The sequence below is a fragment of the Dermacentor andersoni genome, chromosome 6, assembly GCF_023375885.2.
Source record: "Dermacentor andersoni chromosome 6, qqDerAnde1_hic_scaffold, whole genome shotgun sequence".
Taxonomy (NCBI): Eukaryota; Metazoa; Arthropoda; class Arachnida; order Ixodida; family Ixodidae; genus Dermacentor; species Dermacentor andersoni.
This window is the reverse complement of record NC_092819.1, coordinates 156,640,150-156,657,281: the sequence shown is the minus strand read 5'-3', so window position 1 is coordinate 156,657,281 and position 17,132 is coordinate 156,640,150. Positions and strand designations below refer to the sequence as shown.

Genomic DNA, 17,132 nt, shown 5'->3' with positions numbered 1-17,132 from the left:
GGCCAAGCGATGTGACTGGCGCGTTTCCGGGGAGCACGGAGCCAGTCACCAACAGCCGCAGCAGCAGCAGCTCGAGAGTTTTGGCGCCGAACCGAAGTGTAGCTGTGTAGCGGCCTTGATGGGGCGTGAGAAGACAAGCGATTGACACGACCGTCGTGTAACTCTTTCCAGGCAGGCTACATGTGAACTCGCGTGAACATGAAGCTCGTAGAACAAACTGTCAAGAGCTTCCGCGTTGCCAAAGTGTTCAGAGAAAACACAGACCGCATTAACAGCATTGACTTTTCGCCCAATGGAGAGACGCTCATCTCCAGTTCGGACGATGACTCCATCGTGATATACGATTGTGAAAAAGGAACGTAAGTTGATGGGCCCACTGCACAAAGCTCGGCCAGCCTCCCCGGTGCTGATGCTGCGACATGCCTCGCGAATTCGGTCTGGTGATGTGCGTCGCGGAGTCGTGTAAACAACGTCGAGGTCCCGCTGGTAGGCCTAAGCCGCGTAGGCCTAGTGCGAGTGCGGTGTCAAGACCGGCAGCCGTGCAGTCCCTGTAGCTCGAAGGAGCGGCACGATATCCCCCGGTGTTTCTAACGCCCGCGGCATCGTCGCGCGACCGTGTGAATTCAGTGCTGCGTTTTTCGAGTCGGTGCTCTAGTTGCAAACATGGGCCGCCGACATTGGCAATGGGCGGCTCGTCCGCCTCATCTCAGATCGCGTCCGCTAACGCTTTCGTTGGTTGTGGTGTTTGCTGGCACATTCCGTCAAACGCGTAAACAAAAATGTTCCGCCGGCTGTCGCGGCATGTCGGCGCGTGCGTTGGTGCTGCAAGGTGTGGTGCGTGTGTGCCGCGACCGGACGGATTACGTAACGAACAGGTGCTGCCTCCACTTGAAGTTCTCGCGTTGTGTTCCTTCATTCCACGCGGCGGTGCGGGCGCACTTCCGATAACCTTCGTTTGCGTAGTGCTGATTGATACCGTGTTTCCCGCGACGACACACGTGCTCACGCGTGGCCTGTGAGTTCCGTACCGGCCTGTCGAACAAACTCGGCAGATGTGACTCGCCGTTTATATAGGTCCTGTCTAGCCGCGCATTGGCGCCTCTAAGGGATCACAGTCGTAGTGAACGTAGCCTAAAATTTCGAACCCAGTTTCCGTTATTAGTCTCTTTGTCGCTTCTATTTTAACGGGTGAGGCATACGCTGTGATCGGGTTACTCTATTAATAGTCTGTTGCGTGCAGTGTGGCCTGTTCACGAATGGGCAGTGAGTATTGAAATGGAAGCTGCGCAGTTAGTATTTCTGCAAAACAAAGTGTTACAGTGCACGCTCTAACAGTTGCACACGTAGCTGGCAGGTCGTGTTATAATTTTTTGCAGTTTCTATCGCTGCGAATTTGAATTATGGGGAAACATCGTATTTTTTTCACTGTCGCCAGGTAGTGACATCCCAGATGATTTTGGTCAGCATGCTTGATGTGTGCGTTTGATTTCAGCAATGACCGCTCCTCTGAGCATGCTTTACTCTTGTGATACGTTTGTGTTCCACTGCATTATCTCTGACAAGGTTCCACTAGCTGGGTGGAGGCATAGCCACAAATTTTACAGTATCTAGGCCATAGCATGCCCATGTGTCATATGTGTAGTCAGCAATTCAGAACAGTCAAGGCAGGATGCATGTACTATCATGAGCAATACGAGGGGAAACACAGGAGTGCATGTCGGATGGCCTCGAACCCTGTTGTGGGCGATACGTGGCAGCTGCCATCAGAAACAAAGTGGAAAGGGGGACGCTGTTCTAATAACTGTTGGTGCTCCCACCATGCGACTCTTTATACCAAGTGCGGAACTTTGCATCGCCAGCATGCATTGACAAAACTGTTTGATATTGTGGTTACCGATAACTTTGTGCACCGAAGCGTGGCCAATAGCAGCACTGTTTTCATGCATAAACATTCGAGAGCTACTACCCGATGAATACTGTCCATCTGTCTGGAATGCATGACATGATGCGCTCCACAAGATATACCTAAGGTCCTATGAGGGCATATTGGAAAATACCTTGCGCTAAACGCAAGAACGGCCGTCTAAGAGCAGCACTCTAACAAAAAAAACATGATTGAAAAAGAAGTGATTCACTGTAAGTCACTGCACACGTAACTGCCTTATCGGCTATTGGCGGCCAGTGAAATGCTGTAAGCTGCTGTTTTCGACAAGTGCAAGTGCGGTGAAAGTGCCAACAGTTAGCGGAAGTGCACCTCCGTTTTCGGCAGCGCCATCCGTGTATCGCTCTAACTTGGTTTCGAGGCTGTTTGCCACGTGTTTGTGTGTTCCCGCTCATATTGCTCACAATAGTACATTACTGTTGGTGGATTTTTGCAGTCATTTGAAAGCTTTAGCCTCACGTGTAGAGATATGGCCACACTTGGGTGCAGGACACAGCCAGCTGTGTACTGCACCCGTAATGCTTGCTAGATGCTGTTGGTTTCTATATATGTATATTGGCCAAGAGTGCCAAGAGCATACGTGTGGGCACATGTGCCATGACCTCATCGAGACACAGGCATATTGCTATGTTGCTTGCTAGTGCCTACACAGACCCAGCATCTGCGATGGTTTGCCTTGTGCATGCATCAGGCAAGCACGTCCCTTATGTGTCATGAGTGATGCAGAACTGAACGTGTCAACTGTATCACGGAGGAAACTAGTATATGTCTTTTCGAGCTATGCAGCACAACTTTACATCCATGGAGTAGCTCTGATTACAGTGTTGGTGCCTGGGCATACAAATCTGTCAGTCATAAGATGGGTGTTGACACTTAAAGGGGCCATGACACCAAATTTTCGACCATAAGTTATGCATTGCATGTTGAACAGTACGCGTCTCACACCGAGGTGTCGAAATTTTAGGGCATTGGGTGCAGTAGAAAATTCTTATTTGTGTTTTTGACTGGAGCAATTGAGTCGTAAAGCAGTCTCGCAACACTGAGTAGTGATGGAATGAATTAGCACCCCCCAAAAACGGCTCCCTCAGGTAACGGAAGCCGGTCTCGAAGGCCATGGTTTTGTGTACTGCAAACGCCAGAAAAATACGTCGCGGATGCCATGTGTGATTTTGTTTTGCATGTGCGTTGCGTTTCAGTGCATCTCTGTGGTTTTCTAAGGCTTTTTGTCAAGCAAGTGAAGGAATTGCGGACACAATTCAGTGATGACACCATTGAGTGCTAGAGCAGGTGGAGAAAGACGTTCGATGTGGTCTCGAATTGTTTCAAAGCAGAGAACATGGAGGTGGCCCCTCAGTTCCTGACAACACGGCCTTGCCGAAATGGTGGTTGCTGTCGGTGGGCGGAATTGAGAGGCAGCAATTTCAAATTGAAGTTTAGAGTCAAAATGTGTGCTGAAAGCCTTTCTTTTTTTGTGTGTGTATAACCGTATTGGACCCTCCACTCTCAGTTACAAATATAAACCGAGAACTGTGGCCCCTTTAAACACACTTATTTCAGCAATTATTTATAAAGTTACTTTTGGCTTGGCGTAAAGGCGAATTTTAGCCAAGCGGTAAGTTCTGTTTACAAAACCGAAATAAGTGCAAGTGTCAACGAACATCTTGAAGACTAATAGAGGCCATGTTGTCAAAGTACAACTTGATATAACGGAGGTAAATAAGGATGCAGATGTCTTAAAAATTTCAATGTTTCTGAAGCCTTCATACTTATTTATCGAGAACCCTCAGCCCAGGTACAAAATGGCATTATCATTAAGGAAGCCCAACCGGTAAAGTGAAAGTGTTGAGCCAGTGCAATAATTCGTGAGCGTCGCATCGTGCAGGCCGGCACGTAAATAAGGCCGCATGCATCCACGTGTGTGCTCTTGTCTCTCCTGGCCGACAGATCTCTAATTTGGCGGCTGCTGCTGCCAGGTGTCGTGCATGCAGTAAGAGGGCAGGGCGCAAAGGAGGCAGCACAACTGTTTGTAAATTTAGGCTGTAGACTACAGTCATCGTGAACCAACCAGCTCAGATAAAATTGCCGACTATCATGCAGCCAGGAGCTCGCCACTCCGCTGCTCCAGATAAGTGTTGCAGTAGCTGTCCGCATCACTGCTTACAGAATATGTGGACTCCAATGGCAGTGCTGGTCTGGACTCGTGGCGCTGTTCAATCGAAAGAATTCCTATTGCTAACATAAAAGCCTCGGCAGTGACTGTATTTACTAGCATATTTCCAACTTCTTTTCTGCTTTGATCAGAACACTTGCTCAATGCATAAACCGTCTTTGGCACATTGTAGCTGAACACAGCATCGTGACGTGTTGTTACTGCCACAACTGCACCTTCCAACATGTGCTGTCTGTGCAGGAAAGAACAGGTGCACCACCTGTCCATGCCGCTACAAACTGCTATTAATAGAGGATGTTATAATGTGTGTATCTGTGACAACTCCCCGTGTTAAAAAATAAGGGATTAGTGATAAATTTTGTCCCTAAGTGTCACGACAGCAGCAGACATATGAATTTATGGAATGATTGGCACGATGATTATTTCCTCATTAAATGACTTCAAGGGGCACGCTGAAACCAGAGAATAGAAGCAAGATTTGAAGGCATGACTTCTTGCTAGAAACTCTATGGCTTGCGCTAGTTTTGAGTTAAGTACCGAAAACCTGCAGTGAAGTTCACGGCTGCTTCAGTTAATATTCTGCACTGCAGCAAAATGCAGTACGAAAACTTTTAACTTAAACTGCTGCTCACTTAATTTCGAGTTTTCTTAAAACTGGTACTAGGTCAAAATATTATCAAAACGCTATGCTACGAGTACTGGTTGACTTGTCAATTCTATGATTACAAGATATCCTATGAAGGTCATTCTGAAGTTAAAAAAACAGCATGACTTTGCTAATTAATAAGCGTAATGGCAACTACTACACAAATTCATATGTGTGGCACTGCTGTGGACCTTGGGTCAGCAATGAGTATCGTCTCAAATTTTTTTCTTAAAGAATCTGTGACAGTTGCATTAATGTGCGGTAGTTGTTCCATGGTGAAGTGCCTAAGGTACCGCGATCGCTGGTTCGAGGGGTGGGAAAATTTTGTGCCAGTACTTCACTTGCCGTCTCCCAACCATTTACTATTTGTACCGCTTACCTGAAAGAGGAGCTCAGCTTGCCCATGCCAACACGTGTGCTTATGAGCCACTAGAAAATAAGTTGAAATCGATTGTTTCTTCAGTATACACAAAAAGTTTGCAAACACTGATCAAACCTATGGCCTCAAACAAGTTTTGGTTCAAAATTGGAAACGCAATCAAGGGAATTGTAAGCAGCAAATTAAAAGAAGTTCATATATGAACCGAAATCACATTTACGAAAGGATGCTAAGATGAAAGCTATGCAGCATTTGTAGGAGAAAGTTGCTATTGTAACGCAAGGTTCGTGAAACACATTGGCGTACAAACCAAAGTACATTTTCGTATTGAAATGAACAGTGGAAACAACAAGGGACACCATAAGTAGACAAGACAAGCACTAGTGTACCGTGTAGATTGTGCTGTTTATTTCCATGTAAAAATGCCCAAAATGGGCTGACACCTTTACCTTTCTTACTTGTGCAGTCTGCCGTGTTGTCTGGTCCCAATGTGGCAATGTTAACCGACTACTTGTTCTACTGCAACAATGCAGGCACAAGCGGACACTGAACAGCAAAAAGTATGGCGTCGACCTCATTCATTACACCCATGCGACAAACACCGCCATCCATAGTTCCACAAAGGTGGACGGTGAGTCCCATTCTACAGCTTGAGTGCATTTTCATTGTGCCAGTGATCTTTGTGGCAAGGCCAAGCAGAGAGATTGCAAATACTTTGGAGACACTGTCGGGGCCTATAGTGCTAGGACTGCCTTCAGAGTGGATGGAAATGACAAAGCCTGGTGTTCAGTCAGCTCCTTCTATCGGTTATGCATGCCGTCTATATGCTATACTGTGCATTATGGATTATCAGCTATGCCAACATTAAATGCTTATGTTGTCTCAGTGGCCATCTTAACAGTCACATTAAAAGAACAGGCCATATTGCCCTCGAAACATTCGGACTCCCTTGCAGTAATGTCTGGAGATGTTCTTTTCCTCAGAGGTCGGCTGCCACAACATGTGGGATCACGTAAAAAAGGCCTAGATTCTGATAACATAGGTGTAGACCAGCCTCCGTGCAAAGTTTTGACTCGAAGTGTTAGTGGATGTGTTGGAAAAGCTTGCAAAATAGACGTTTCCAATATTGAAACTAAAGACACAAAAGCAGCCGTCGTTGCTCACAGGAAATGATGCAAAACTGCTGAGGTCGGGCAGTGCCTGGGGTGCATTTAAAAAAATTACCGACGATTACGTTACTTCCTAATGCGAAATTTGAGCGCAGCAAATAAGCTGTTTCACCTTTTCGATAGATTGAGGCAAAGAAATCGAGCAACACATGTATGCGCTATCACAGAATTTTTTTTTTTTTTTCACACGTATTCCTTTAACAAAGACTCCACTAACAGTTCTTGACAGTCATGAAGGAAGCTTTGTGGTCGGAGAAATAGACTGATATATGTTCGACTTGGTACACCAGCGGCAATTTCGGCTCGGGCGGTGCACATATACAGATCCGCCGCCACCGATCTGGCTCTCTGATTGCCACCGCACAGGGGTTGCATTGGAGGAGGAGCGAAGAAAGGAATTAAGTTCGAGCCGGCGCTTTGACAACCGGAGACTCGCAGGAAGAGGGGGGAGGGGGGCGGCGTGTACACCCAGCGGCAAACGATGGGGGCAGAAGCGCGCGCAGCAAGTGGACAACACGATAAAGGGAGGAGGGAAGAGATAGCAGCGACTGACTGATGCCGCTGACGCCGATAGTGAGTCAACCCCAGCTGCGGAGTTGGTTTCAGGGACAACGCCGCCGATGCCGACACAAACAATATGATACCCTCGCTTCCGCAGCGCTAAGAACCAGGTCTAGCCGTGGGAAGGTGGTCACGTATTCGTCGACGTGCCGGGGCCTACGTGAAATAACCGGCGCGTCGGCAACTGAAGAGCACCCTATCCGCCACACAAGAACAGGGGGGGGGGGGACCCTTTCCTCCTCTTTCTGCATGGCGGCGACGGTGTTCTATGCAGTCACGTTATCTTGACTCTCTAGCGGCGTCAGCGGCATCCAGCGGTATCAGTGGGTCGCTGCTAGCGCTGGGGGGATGAAAGGGGGGCGGAGCTGGTTACGAGGCCGACGACAACGCCGACGACGACGCGAAACCCAGGAACGGACGCCAAAGAGCTGCGCTCTAAAATATCTCGGGGCATGTTTCAGGATTTGTGTTCTATCAACCAACCACCAGGTGTTGTGTCATCTGCTTGGGTGCTACTTGAAGGCTGTTACGAAGAAAAAAATGATGCAATTATGAGCCCTTCAGTTGCGCCAAGATTGCTTCAATAGTATACACTACTCTTCATTTATAACGAATATATCCAAAGTGAAATTTTGTTGTTGTGAGTCTTGGAAAAGTTTCACCCAGTTATATTTTCGTCGAAAATATTCAGCATTGGACCCCAGCTTGCTTACTCTTGACTGCTGAATGAGAGGTGCTACTAACTGGATCAGTGACTGTGCTTTGCTAATGCTCCTTGACGATTCTTGAGCTCTGGTTCCATTACAAGGTGCTTTCAGCAACTACTCGTAAGTGGAGCTGTGTTTCTCCAGGTGACATTGTTTCCCTGCTATGACGTATTGTAGCCCAGGTGGCTTTGGATCAGGGAACCAGTTGGTTAATCTATGAATAAAAAGAAGTGGAGCCCTCTCGCTGTGTAGTTCAGCACTATAAAACTCTACACTGCATGCACGAGGTAAATTTTTTACTAACTTTTGCTTACCTCTGTGTGTGTTGTAATGCTTTAAGGGTCATTGCTGTACTTGTGAAAACGAATCCCAAATGGTCACAGCCGTATATGCACGGCAGGAAGCGAACCTTTTCAAAATTCGCGCCTTGCACAGAACCGCCGTGGAATCGTCTGTGATGTCTAAAAAACAATCTTTAATGTGATGCAGTCCTTCGGCTTCTACCAAAACAGATGTTCTGTTTCTTGCTATGATGGCTGCCACTAGCGTTAGTTTGGAAGTATTCCTGGTTTGCCTAGTATAGTGCCACATGCGTGCACCTGCGCTTGTAGTACTCTTTTTTTAATCGGCATTCTCACATGTGGCATTTCAAGTTATATACGTCATGAAAACTGATTTTCATCTTGTTTTTTTTTTTATCACTCGAAGCGCTAGCACGACTTGCCTACCCGCGTGGCTCACCCACAGGGCTTACCCACAGGCGCACGATTATTCTGTTTGCAAGTCCCGCAAAGAGAGATAAAATCTTGTCTAGTGATCTAACAATTGATTACTGCAAGAATTTCACTCTCTTCATTTTCTCATGGGTGATCACGTGGCATACACCGCTGCCACTATGGCCGGGCTTCCCTGTTGCCATATTCTTTAATGCCCAGTTTATTTTCCGTTCTGCTGTTTGGTCGTCGGCTTGGACGTGGCTCGGGGGCCGCTGTCTTTGCTAGGATCGCACCCTCCTTGAAACACATGATAAATGTGGAAAGTGAAATGGAATGGTCCAAAGTACAGCCCCTAGCGTGTCAACTCAATTTAAAGCATAAAAATAAGCTGTGCAACTTTTATTACATATACAGAAAATTATTTGTGCTATCTTATTTATGTATTCTACAGTAAATTGTGTATAAAGCTGCAGACATTAAAAAAAAATATTCTAACTTTATTGCATAATAAAGCTCGTTGTCTGTCTGTCTGTCTCACTTTATTGCAACCTAAAATAAAATTTGCTTGTTTTTCCTCAAACTAAGTTGCACTGAATAATTTAAAGCTGCAGTAAAGAAATCTCACCCTGGGGGGGACGCTTTTTTTCTTAAAGAAAAAATTGACCCTCAAAAGGTTAACTGTGGTCATAGCAGCTGATCGCAGTCTCCACCGATTGTGGCTGTGCGCATTATATATAATTTGCTCACCTTTTCCCCTGCGTGTCAAGTAGCGTAATGAGTGGAGCTCATGCGGCTGCTGCTTCACAAATGAACGGAGTGCATTTGGGCCACTGACCCGTTGGTTTCTGTCACTTTTCGTGCAGACACAATCAGGTACCTGTCCCTGCATGACAACAAGTACATTCGCTACTTCCCAGGCCACACCAAAAAGTGAGTTGCCTCCTTTACTTTTAAAGCGAGTCTACCTGTTGCAGCTTCTTTTTGCTCTGGGTGCATACACGATATGGGTCATAAATAAACAAGTAGTGGTGCTCGAATATAGAAAATTTTCTGATTTCTAAAGCAACATGAAATATTAAGTTTGCACAGAGTCAGATTGTTGAAAAGAAATCAGGCTCTTATAGATTAGCACATGCATGTACCGTATTTACTTGAATCTAACGTGCACCTTTTTTCCTATAAAAACGGTTCCAAAAATCGCATGCGCGTTAGAATCGAGTATGACCCTAAATTCATGTTACCATATTGCCATCGGCATTAGAAAAATGGCACCTCGTACATGCTTCTAGCCTAGCTGCCATAGCTTCCTCCATGTGCATATCTCCATGTTGTACGTGTAACCAGGTGCTGGTGTACCGCCTGTCTTCCCGTTTTCTGCGTTTATTCAGTCAGCATGGAAGCGCCGATTGCGAAGACACGCCAAGTCCACCATGATGCCACATTTAAAAGGAAAGTTGTCATGTGTGCAGAGATGGATGAAAATTGGGCCGCATCGCGGGCGTTCGGAGTTCCCAAAACTTGCGTGCACGACTGGCGCAAACAGAAGGACAATATTTTTGCCAGCAAAGCAGCAAGGAAGGGTTTCAGCAGATTGAAGCAGGGCCGCTTCGCCGAAATAGAAGAGCTGCTCGCGGAATACGTGCAAGAGCAGTGAGCGGCACAGCGGCCTGTGACGACCGATCTGCTCAAAGTACGGGCGATACAGTTAGCCCTACAGAAAGGGCTAATGCGGAGTGACTTCAGAGCGAGCAGGTGCTGGCTATCAAATTTTATGAAAAGAAAAGGCTTTTCTCTTTGAAGGCGGACAGGGATATGCCGAAAATTGCCTAAAAAATATGAAGAGAAATTGCAGTTTTCAGCGGTAGGTTTTGAAGTTGCGGCTACCACTTCGGACAGATTGGAAATGTCAATCAGACGCCCCTCTACTTTGACATGCCTGCCACCACAACCGTTGAAAAGAAGGGGGCGAAGCAAGTTCATGTTTTGTCTTCTGGCCACGAAAAAACTATTTGCCGCAATGCTTTGTTGCACTGTGGATAGCCACAAGCTGCCCCCATATCTTATCTTCAGACGGAAGGCGCTCCAGAAAGGAATCGTTTCCAAGTGGCGTGATTGTGCATGCAAATGAAAAAGGCTGGATGACCACGGACTTGGTCGCTGGCTGGATTGATAATGTTTGGCGAAGAGACCCGGTGGCAGTTTGGGTCTGCGTGGGATGCTTGTGCTTGACGCATTCAGGTGCCACCTTGACCAGCTGGCTGCATGCAACACTGACCTTGTCGTGATACCCGGTGCCATGACATCACAGCCCCAGCCACTCTGTTTGTTTGAACAAGATAATGAAAGATAGAATTTGGGCGCTCTACACTGAATGGCTTGTCAGTGGCTGTCACGAATTCACGCCCGCCAATAAAATGAAGCGTGCCTCGCTGCAGGACTTTGCTGGATGGGTGAAAGATGCATGGTGCATGATCCTGTCTGCCATGGTCAACAAGGCCTTTAAAGAGTGAAGGATTTCGAATGCCATGGATGAAATGCTTTGGTCTATTGATAGCGATAAAGAGTTGTCTGATAGCGACGACGAGTGATATCTATTTCCCCACGAGACTCATACCGGCGCAGTGAAAATCTTGGCAGTAAGGTACGCTGCTTCCATTTGTGTTTTTATTCATCGCAACTTTAGTGTACCGGGAAAAAAATCTGTCTTTTTTTTTTTTTTCAAATGAGAGAAAATAGTATTTCTATATGAAAGCACGAGGTGTGCGGTATTGTACTCTTTTTTTTTTCTTTTTTTTTGTCATGGAAAACAAGTGCGCGTTACAATTGAGGCTTTCATTTTTAAAATTTTTTTGTTCACGGGAAACAGGTGTGCATTACAATCGAGGGCGCGTTAGAATCGAGTAAATACGGTAACACCGTTCGCAGTTACACGTTCGGACAACTGAGCAGCTTATATAAATAATGGGCATCATCTGCTTTCAATTGTCTGGAGCGCCATGGCAATGACTGTAAGGAAACAAGGGAACAGCATGTGAACAGATGCCCATGCATTGTTATGTTTTCCAAAGCAGACAAAGTGATACGGCAGGGGCTTGTATTGTTTTAAAGGGATACAAACATGGCGAAATTGACCAAAATATATATAGCAAAAAGTTCGTGTTAAATTTAGTTTCTTATACCAACTCACGTCTCGTACATTTATCTTAGTGTACGATATTGGTGGAAATGCTGTTAAGTGCTGATGTTTTACCATGTCAGGCTCTTGTATACACTAGTGACCTGTCGCCAATGCTTTGCAGCTGTTGGCACGCACTGAAATACCTGAGCAGTAAACGATAGGCTGTGTAAAAGTGAGCTACTATTTATTGTGGGGATGCGTGACTCTCACGTGTCCCCTGATATCTTGTTTTCCCGCATAGCTCCCGTCTCCTGCAGTGCGGCTTCGCCGTGTGGCCTGGCGCCCGCGGCGGTTGGAGTGGTTGAAGCGCAGTGCGAGAGATGGCGCGAGTGTTGCGCTGCTAACGCCGCCTCACGGCAGGGTTACTTGGGGGCGCAGGGGAGAACACACTTCCTCTTTGGTTCGGGACGGCAAGCAGCGAGCGTGGACGTGCCGTGCGTGCGCCGATCCATGCTTCTGCGAGACCGTCTCGCGTGGCCGCCTTCGAACACGCCACCGTTCGCATGACCGTACGCGCGAACGACCAGGCGTTGGGATCCAGCATGGGGCGAACATATTCGCTCGCTATCCGATCGCGGTGAGTCGGACTTCCTAAATTTGTCGCGCGCCCATCGGCATGTTTTGGGGATAGCAACTCGGCTAGCAGGCATTGATCTATGAAAGGTGCAATAAATGCCCTTGTGATTGTTTGCACCACTGTGTTGTCGTTCCTTTGTCCCAAGAGTACGGGAGGAGAACTCCCACATTATTTACGGAAATTTATTGAGCAGAAGTTATCAGCCCTACGCATTCACTTGGCAACTGATGGCCCCGCGTGATAACTGCAGCTATACTGTACCATATCCTGTACCAGTAAGTGCTTTGAAGTGAATAGCTGTCTTTGGCTCTATTCAGCAGTTTTCTTGGTAGGTCAGTGGCACAACTGTAGGCTGGACTTGGGGCTGGGTGGGCGAGGAAGTGTGGCAATGGAAAGGGCACGTGTGCTCAGACAATTGAGTTGCGAAGAGTGGCGAGGGGTAAAACTGGAGGGCGAGCTCTTGCGGTGGGCGCTAAAGTGAGGGGTGGCTCATAAGTCACCACAAGGCGAGGAAAAGGGCATGTGCTTTCAGGCAATGGGCTTGGGAGGAGGGGGGCACTGTCGCCTGCTCACTTGTTCCTTCATGGCATTTGCTTACAGCAGTCGATCATGTCAATGGTTTGTGCGTCATTTTTCTATTGTGTATTGAGACAGGCATGTACCCAGGGAGGGGGGGAGGCAGGGACCCCCCCCCCTCTAATCTAATGGCTCATTCACTCCGGCGGCTTGAGAAAGTCGCGCGACCATTTGCCACTCGCAACCAACTAGCGACCGAAGGCGACTGGTGTTCACACCGGCAAGCCCAGCTGAACGTGACCCGCAAGTCGCAATCCCGGAGATTATCGTTCTCAGCGAGAACTCTCTGAATCTATGGTGGCGTGCACTTTGTATTTGCCGCGACGCGGGAGGAGGCCGGATGTAGACACATGAAAGATCACTTCCATTGCGTCGCTGATTGGTTTATCAGTCTTGCGACCACGGTTGTGTGACTGAAAAATCGAGCAGCAAGCGACTGGCCCAAAATGGTCGCTTTTCTAGAAAAGCGACCATTTGCTCGGTCGCGCGACCACTGTCAGTCGCCGGTGTGAATGAGCTTTAAGCTGCATGACCCCCCCCCACCCCACCCTCACCCATGCCACCACTCCTCACACACATCCCTAAAGCCCCGCCAAATCAATCTTGAGACTTGACAGCAATTCAGTGGTCAACATTTTGCTGCCTTTTTCACTCTTTTGAATGCCGGTAGTTATCGGCATCTCCTGGGGTGTGAAGGCCACTTTTCTCATCGATTCGATGCCCGCGCAATTAACTCGAGATCCATTCAGCTGTCACCATCTATTGAAACAGTCGGTCACGTGCATCGCTGTTGCTTCGCTAGTTCAACCTTCTTTGTTTAGACTGATCCAGGGACCAGGAGAGGAATTCGGTTTGTAGTCAGCTTGTCTGTATGCTCGTGGAACTAGTTGCAGCTGGAGGCAACGCCAGTTGCGCTTAACTTTTCCTTTTGCTTCATTATTTCCTTGAGTGATGGCTTGCCACGATGCGGGCAAATCCTCGGAACCATATACCCGTGATATAGGTTAGATAAGGTGGAAAATAAGATCATGCGAAACAGCGTCCATCATGAAACCCTGCAATAACTTAAACCTATAAGCAATATGAATGTCACCCGTTACCCTGTCTGGTTTTTCCCTAATTGTACAGCACTTTTCATGCAAAATTGGCAACTGGAAACGAGTCGCAAGGTGTTGAGAAATTAAGTGATCTACTAAGGGAGAGAGCTGAGGCAACAGCTAAACAGGAAGGAAAAACGAAAATTAACAAATTTAACCATTGTTTATGAAAATGTTCATGGATCAACATCTTTTTATTTAAAAAGGCAGTTGAGAAAACACCGCCGGAAGTGGAGAAGGATTCCGTGTATATTGAATGACGCTTCTACCGTTATCAGTCTAACCGCTTGACGTAGCCATTTCTCTGCTATGCTTATGTGGGTGTTTCTCTAATGTTCCGTGGTGGGCGCAGTACGTCTAGAACCGCAGCGTCCTGCACTCTACACGATTGTATGGGACTGGTGGCCACGCATCGTTGCGCAACTTCTAAATAACATTACGAGTCGGTTTTGGCACTTAACCTGGTGGAGCAGTAAATGAGGGATCGAAAAGAACTGATTGTTCCTAATATATATTTTTCTACATTTCTTCCAGAGCTAATTAAAAAAAAGAATGCTACTAGAAAACCTTATTTTACACTTTCACTTGTTTATTTGTTCTTGGCAGTGTTCTTCCTGTGCTTCTTTCCTGCAAGAGTCCATTTGATGTGGTTCCTTGTTTGTCAAGCTAAGGAGAGGTGTCTCACAGGCGTATACCTGTGAAATATGCCTTATTTCATTTCTCTTTTGCTGGTTTACGTGTCTTGATGGTGAACGGCGGGCATTATTCACATTTGTACTAGTAAGGTACCTCCCCCCCCACTCGTTTGCACGGAAAGGTTACCTTGGTTTGCCCCCCTCCTGAAAAAAAAATACCTTAGGTGCGTGCCTGATTTGAGAGAAACAAATATTCGACCACTTCAAAGAGTGAATGCTTGAGTCAAGTACGAGTTGAATATTGCGCAAACTACAGTCAAAGACCAATGTTTTGGACAGCTGATATTTCGGACGTGCCCAACAGTTCGGATACCTTCGCTGCACCGCCATGTACCCCATACAGCCAATGTATGAGGACGTCTGATTTCGGACACTGAAACCCTTTGCTGTCTGACTTTCCAGACTTTTTCGCTGTGACCACAGGGCCGAAACTGCATCAATCAAAATCGCCACTGCCAACATTTTGGTTATCTCGCAACCTTGAACCAGTGCTCTCGCACGTTGATCTGCTGCCAGCTGTAGCTGTTTGGTGCCATGCTTTTTCATTGAAAGGATTTGCTGTTGTCAGAAATGATGCTGAGTCCACCTTTGTCATCCTTGCCGATGGAAAAGGAAGCTGCCATCATCAAGCAAGTTGAGAGTGGTCAGTCACACCAACGGGAGCAAGGATTTTCACCTCAAAAGTGAGGGGAAAATCTTGGAAGCGGCAAAAGTTATGCTAATTTCAGGTCTGCTGTTGGCATGCTTGCAGATGTGTGGAAGGCAGTGACAGGACACATTTTGCAACTGTTTTTGCCATGCGGACTTTACACTTGGTACTGAGGTGGTGATTTCATCCGAAGACGACAACAGCCTGCTGGATCAGTCCCCTCCCGTGGACTTTGTGACCGACAGCCTATGCGTTGCTGGTGTTGTGATTCTCGCTGAGATAACAATTGAATGATTTGCCTATGCTGACATTGCATGACCTAAAATTGTCTGTCAAATTAGCGATATGGATTGGGACGACTCCGAAACTGAAAATCAAGAGCCAGTGCCATCGCTGCTGACGAGTCCTGAATTAACGTGAGTGGTGATTACCGTGCCATCAGTATAGTGATGACATGACCGTAGCGGAAATTCATAGACTTTATCGCGTGCATGCAGGACGGGTACAAAAGCAAATTGATTCATTTTTCAAGCCACTAGGGCAGTAAGAGGAGCATTCTGACTGGCGTTGAAGACCCCAGTTATGATGGCATCGGCTACTTTGATGCCACCCGCTGACGACATATCGATGGCTCTTTTCAGAGCCATCTCGGCGACGCATTGGCACAGTTGCGATGGTCTCCCACTTTGTCCTTGACCTTTGCCATCCGAGAAATAGCTGTCAAGTGGTGCATTTTTCTGCATACATGCATTAGTCTTTGTTTCTCGGATGTTTTTATGGTTCCTAGAGAGTCCAAAAAATCGGATGTTCACTGTCATATTCATGTTCGAAATTACGAATATTCACACACCTCTATAAACTAGCTACCTTACATGACCCTTGTTGATGGTACCTGGGTAGCTGCATGGTGGTTGTTTTCAACTAGTGCGTTTGTTGTGCAATCCGTGGAGGATCAGTTTTTGTGCAGCTTTTGCAAAATGCACAAACAGCACACATTGGCGCAGTAGAAAGCTATTCTTATTCCCTTCGTCCATCTTGTAATTTGATGTTTGCATAATTAGACCTTTACTCTCCACAAAGTGTTGATTAATGAGATTCTACTGTATCTGTTAGGTGGTTTGATGAAATGGGTTAATTAGCAGACTGATATTGAAGTAAGCTCAAATAGCAGGGGTGTTGAAATACCCTTAGAAATAGCCACAAGAACATGGAGAATGTCACATGTCCATTTATCTCCAAATTAAATTTGTTCCAGATGAATGTTGTTCTGTGTGCTTTTCAAGTATTTGGGTGTGCTTTATTAGTTAAATCTCGTTACTACGAACTTAATTAACTTTTCAGATCAAAATTTTCAGAAATCTGCAACTGACTTCTTATGGTTTCAGTGTAAAAGTATCTCAGTAGTACAAGCTTCAGAATAACGATCATTATTCAGTTTCCGCGTCACGTTAGCAACGCCTCAGTGCTTAGAACTTATGTTCCAAAATCTGGGTATTCTTAGATTTCCATGCATCTTTCACGGCAGCCAAAACAGTAGGCTAGCAGATGACTAGGCACAGAAAACTGGTGCTGCAACACACGGGTTCAGAAAACCTGAGACAGTGCTTAATAAAAAAAAAAAAAGCGAGAGAAAATTTTTTATCTATTCCGGAGGCCATGACGCATCGTGTTTTGCGAGCGCATGCTCCACCCTGGCAAGCGTCGCCTAGAAACGGAGGCGCATCTCTTCCTTCTTTTTACACACAGCTCTTTCTTTGGTGCTTCTTTCTGCGGCCCTACTAGCTATGCGCACAGAGAAATGTAACCTTTGTACTCACGGGGATGCCACACGGCACTTTGCACTTTCCAGATGGTGTCGCATACGTGCGCTTGCACATTGGAATAGTTCAGGTGCCCACCTCGACTGAAACAGTTGCGGTGACCATGGCAAGAAATGTGAAAACAAACGAAACATTGCACTTTGGAAGCCACGTGGCACTTCCTTTTTGTCGGTAGTTTTCGCAGCGTCTGCTTCGCGTGCATAGTATCTGTTACTATACCGTGCTTAGGTTGTGCGTGGCGGCTGAATCT

General features: G+C 46.6%; 1 protein-coding gene across 2 annotated transcripts in view; it reads left to right on the top strand.

Annotated features, from left to right (window-relative positions):
* Positions 1–27: 27 nt before the first annotated feature.
* Positions 28–17,132, top strand: part of Wdr82 (WD repeat domain 82) — a 50,260-nt gene continuing 33,155 nt past the window's right edge. The window contains exons 1-3 of one of the 2 annotated variants that reach the window (XM_050172080.3): positions 28–359; positions 5,671–5,768; positions 9,154–9,220. In XM_050172080.3, coding sequence (XP_050028037.1) covers positions 199–359; positions 5,671–5,768; positions 9,154–9,220 — 326 coding nt within the window. In that variant the 5' untranslated portion in view covers positions 28–198. The other variant, XM_050172081.3, reaches the window with a different exon arrangement.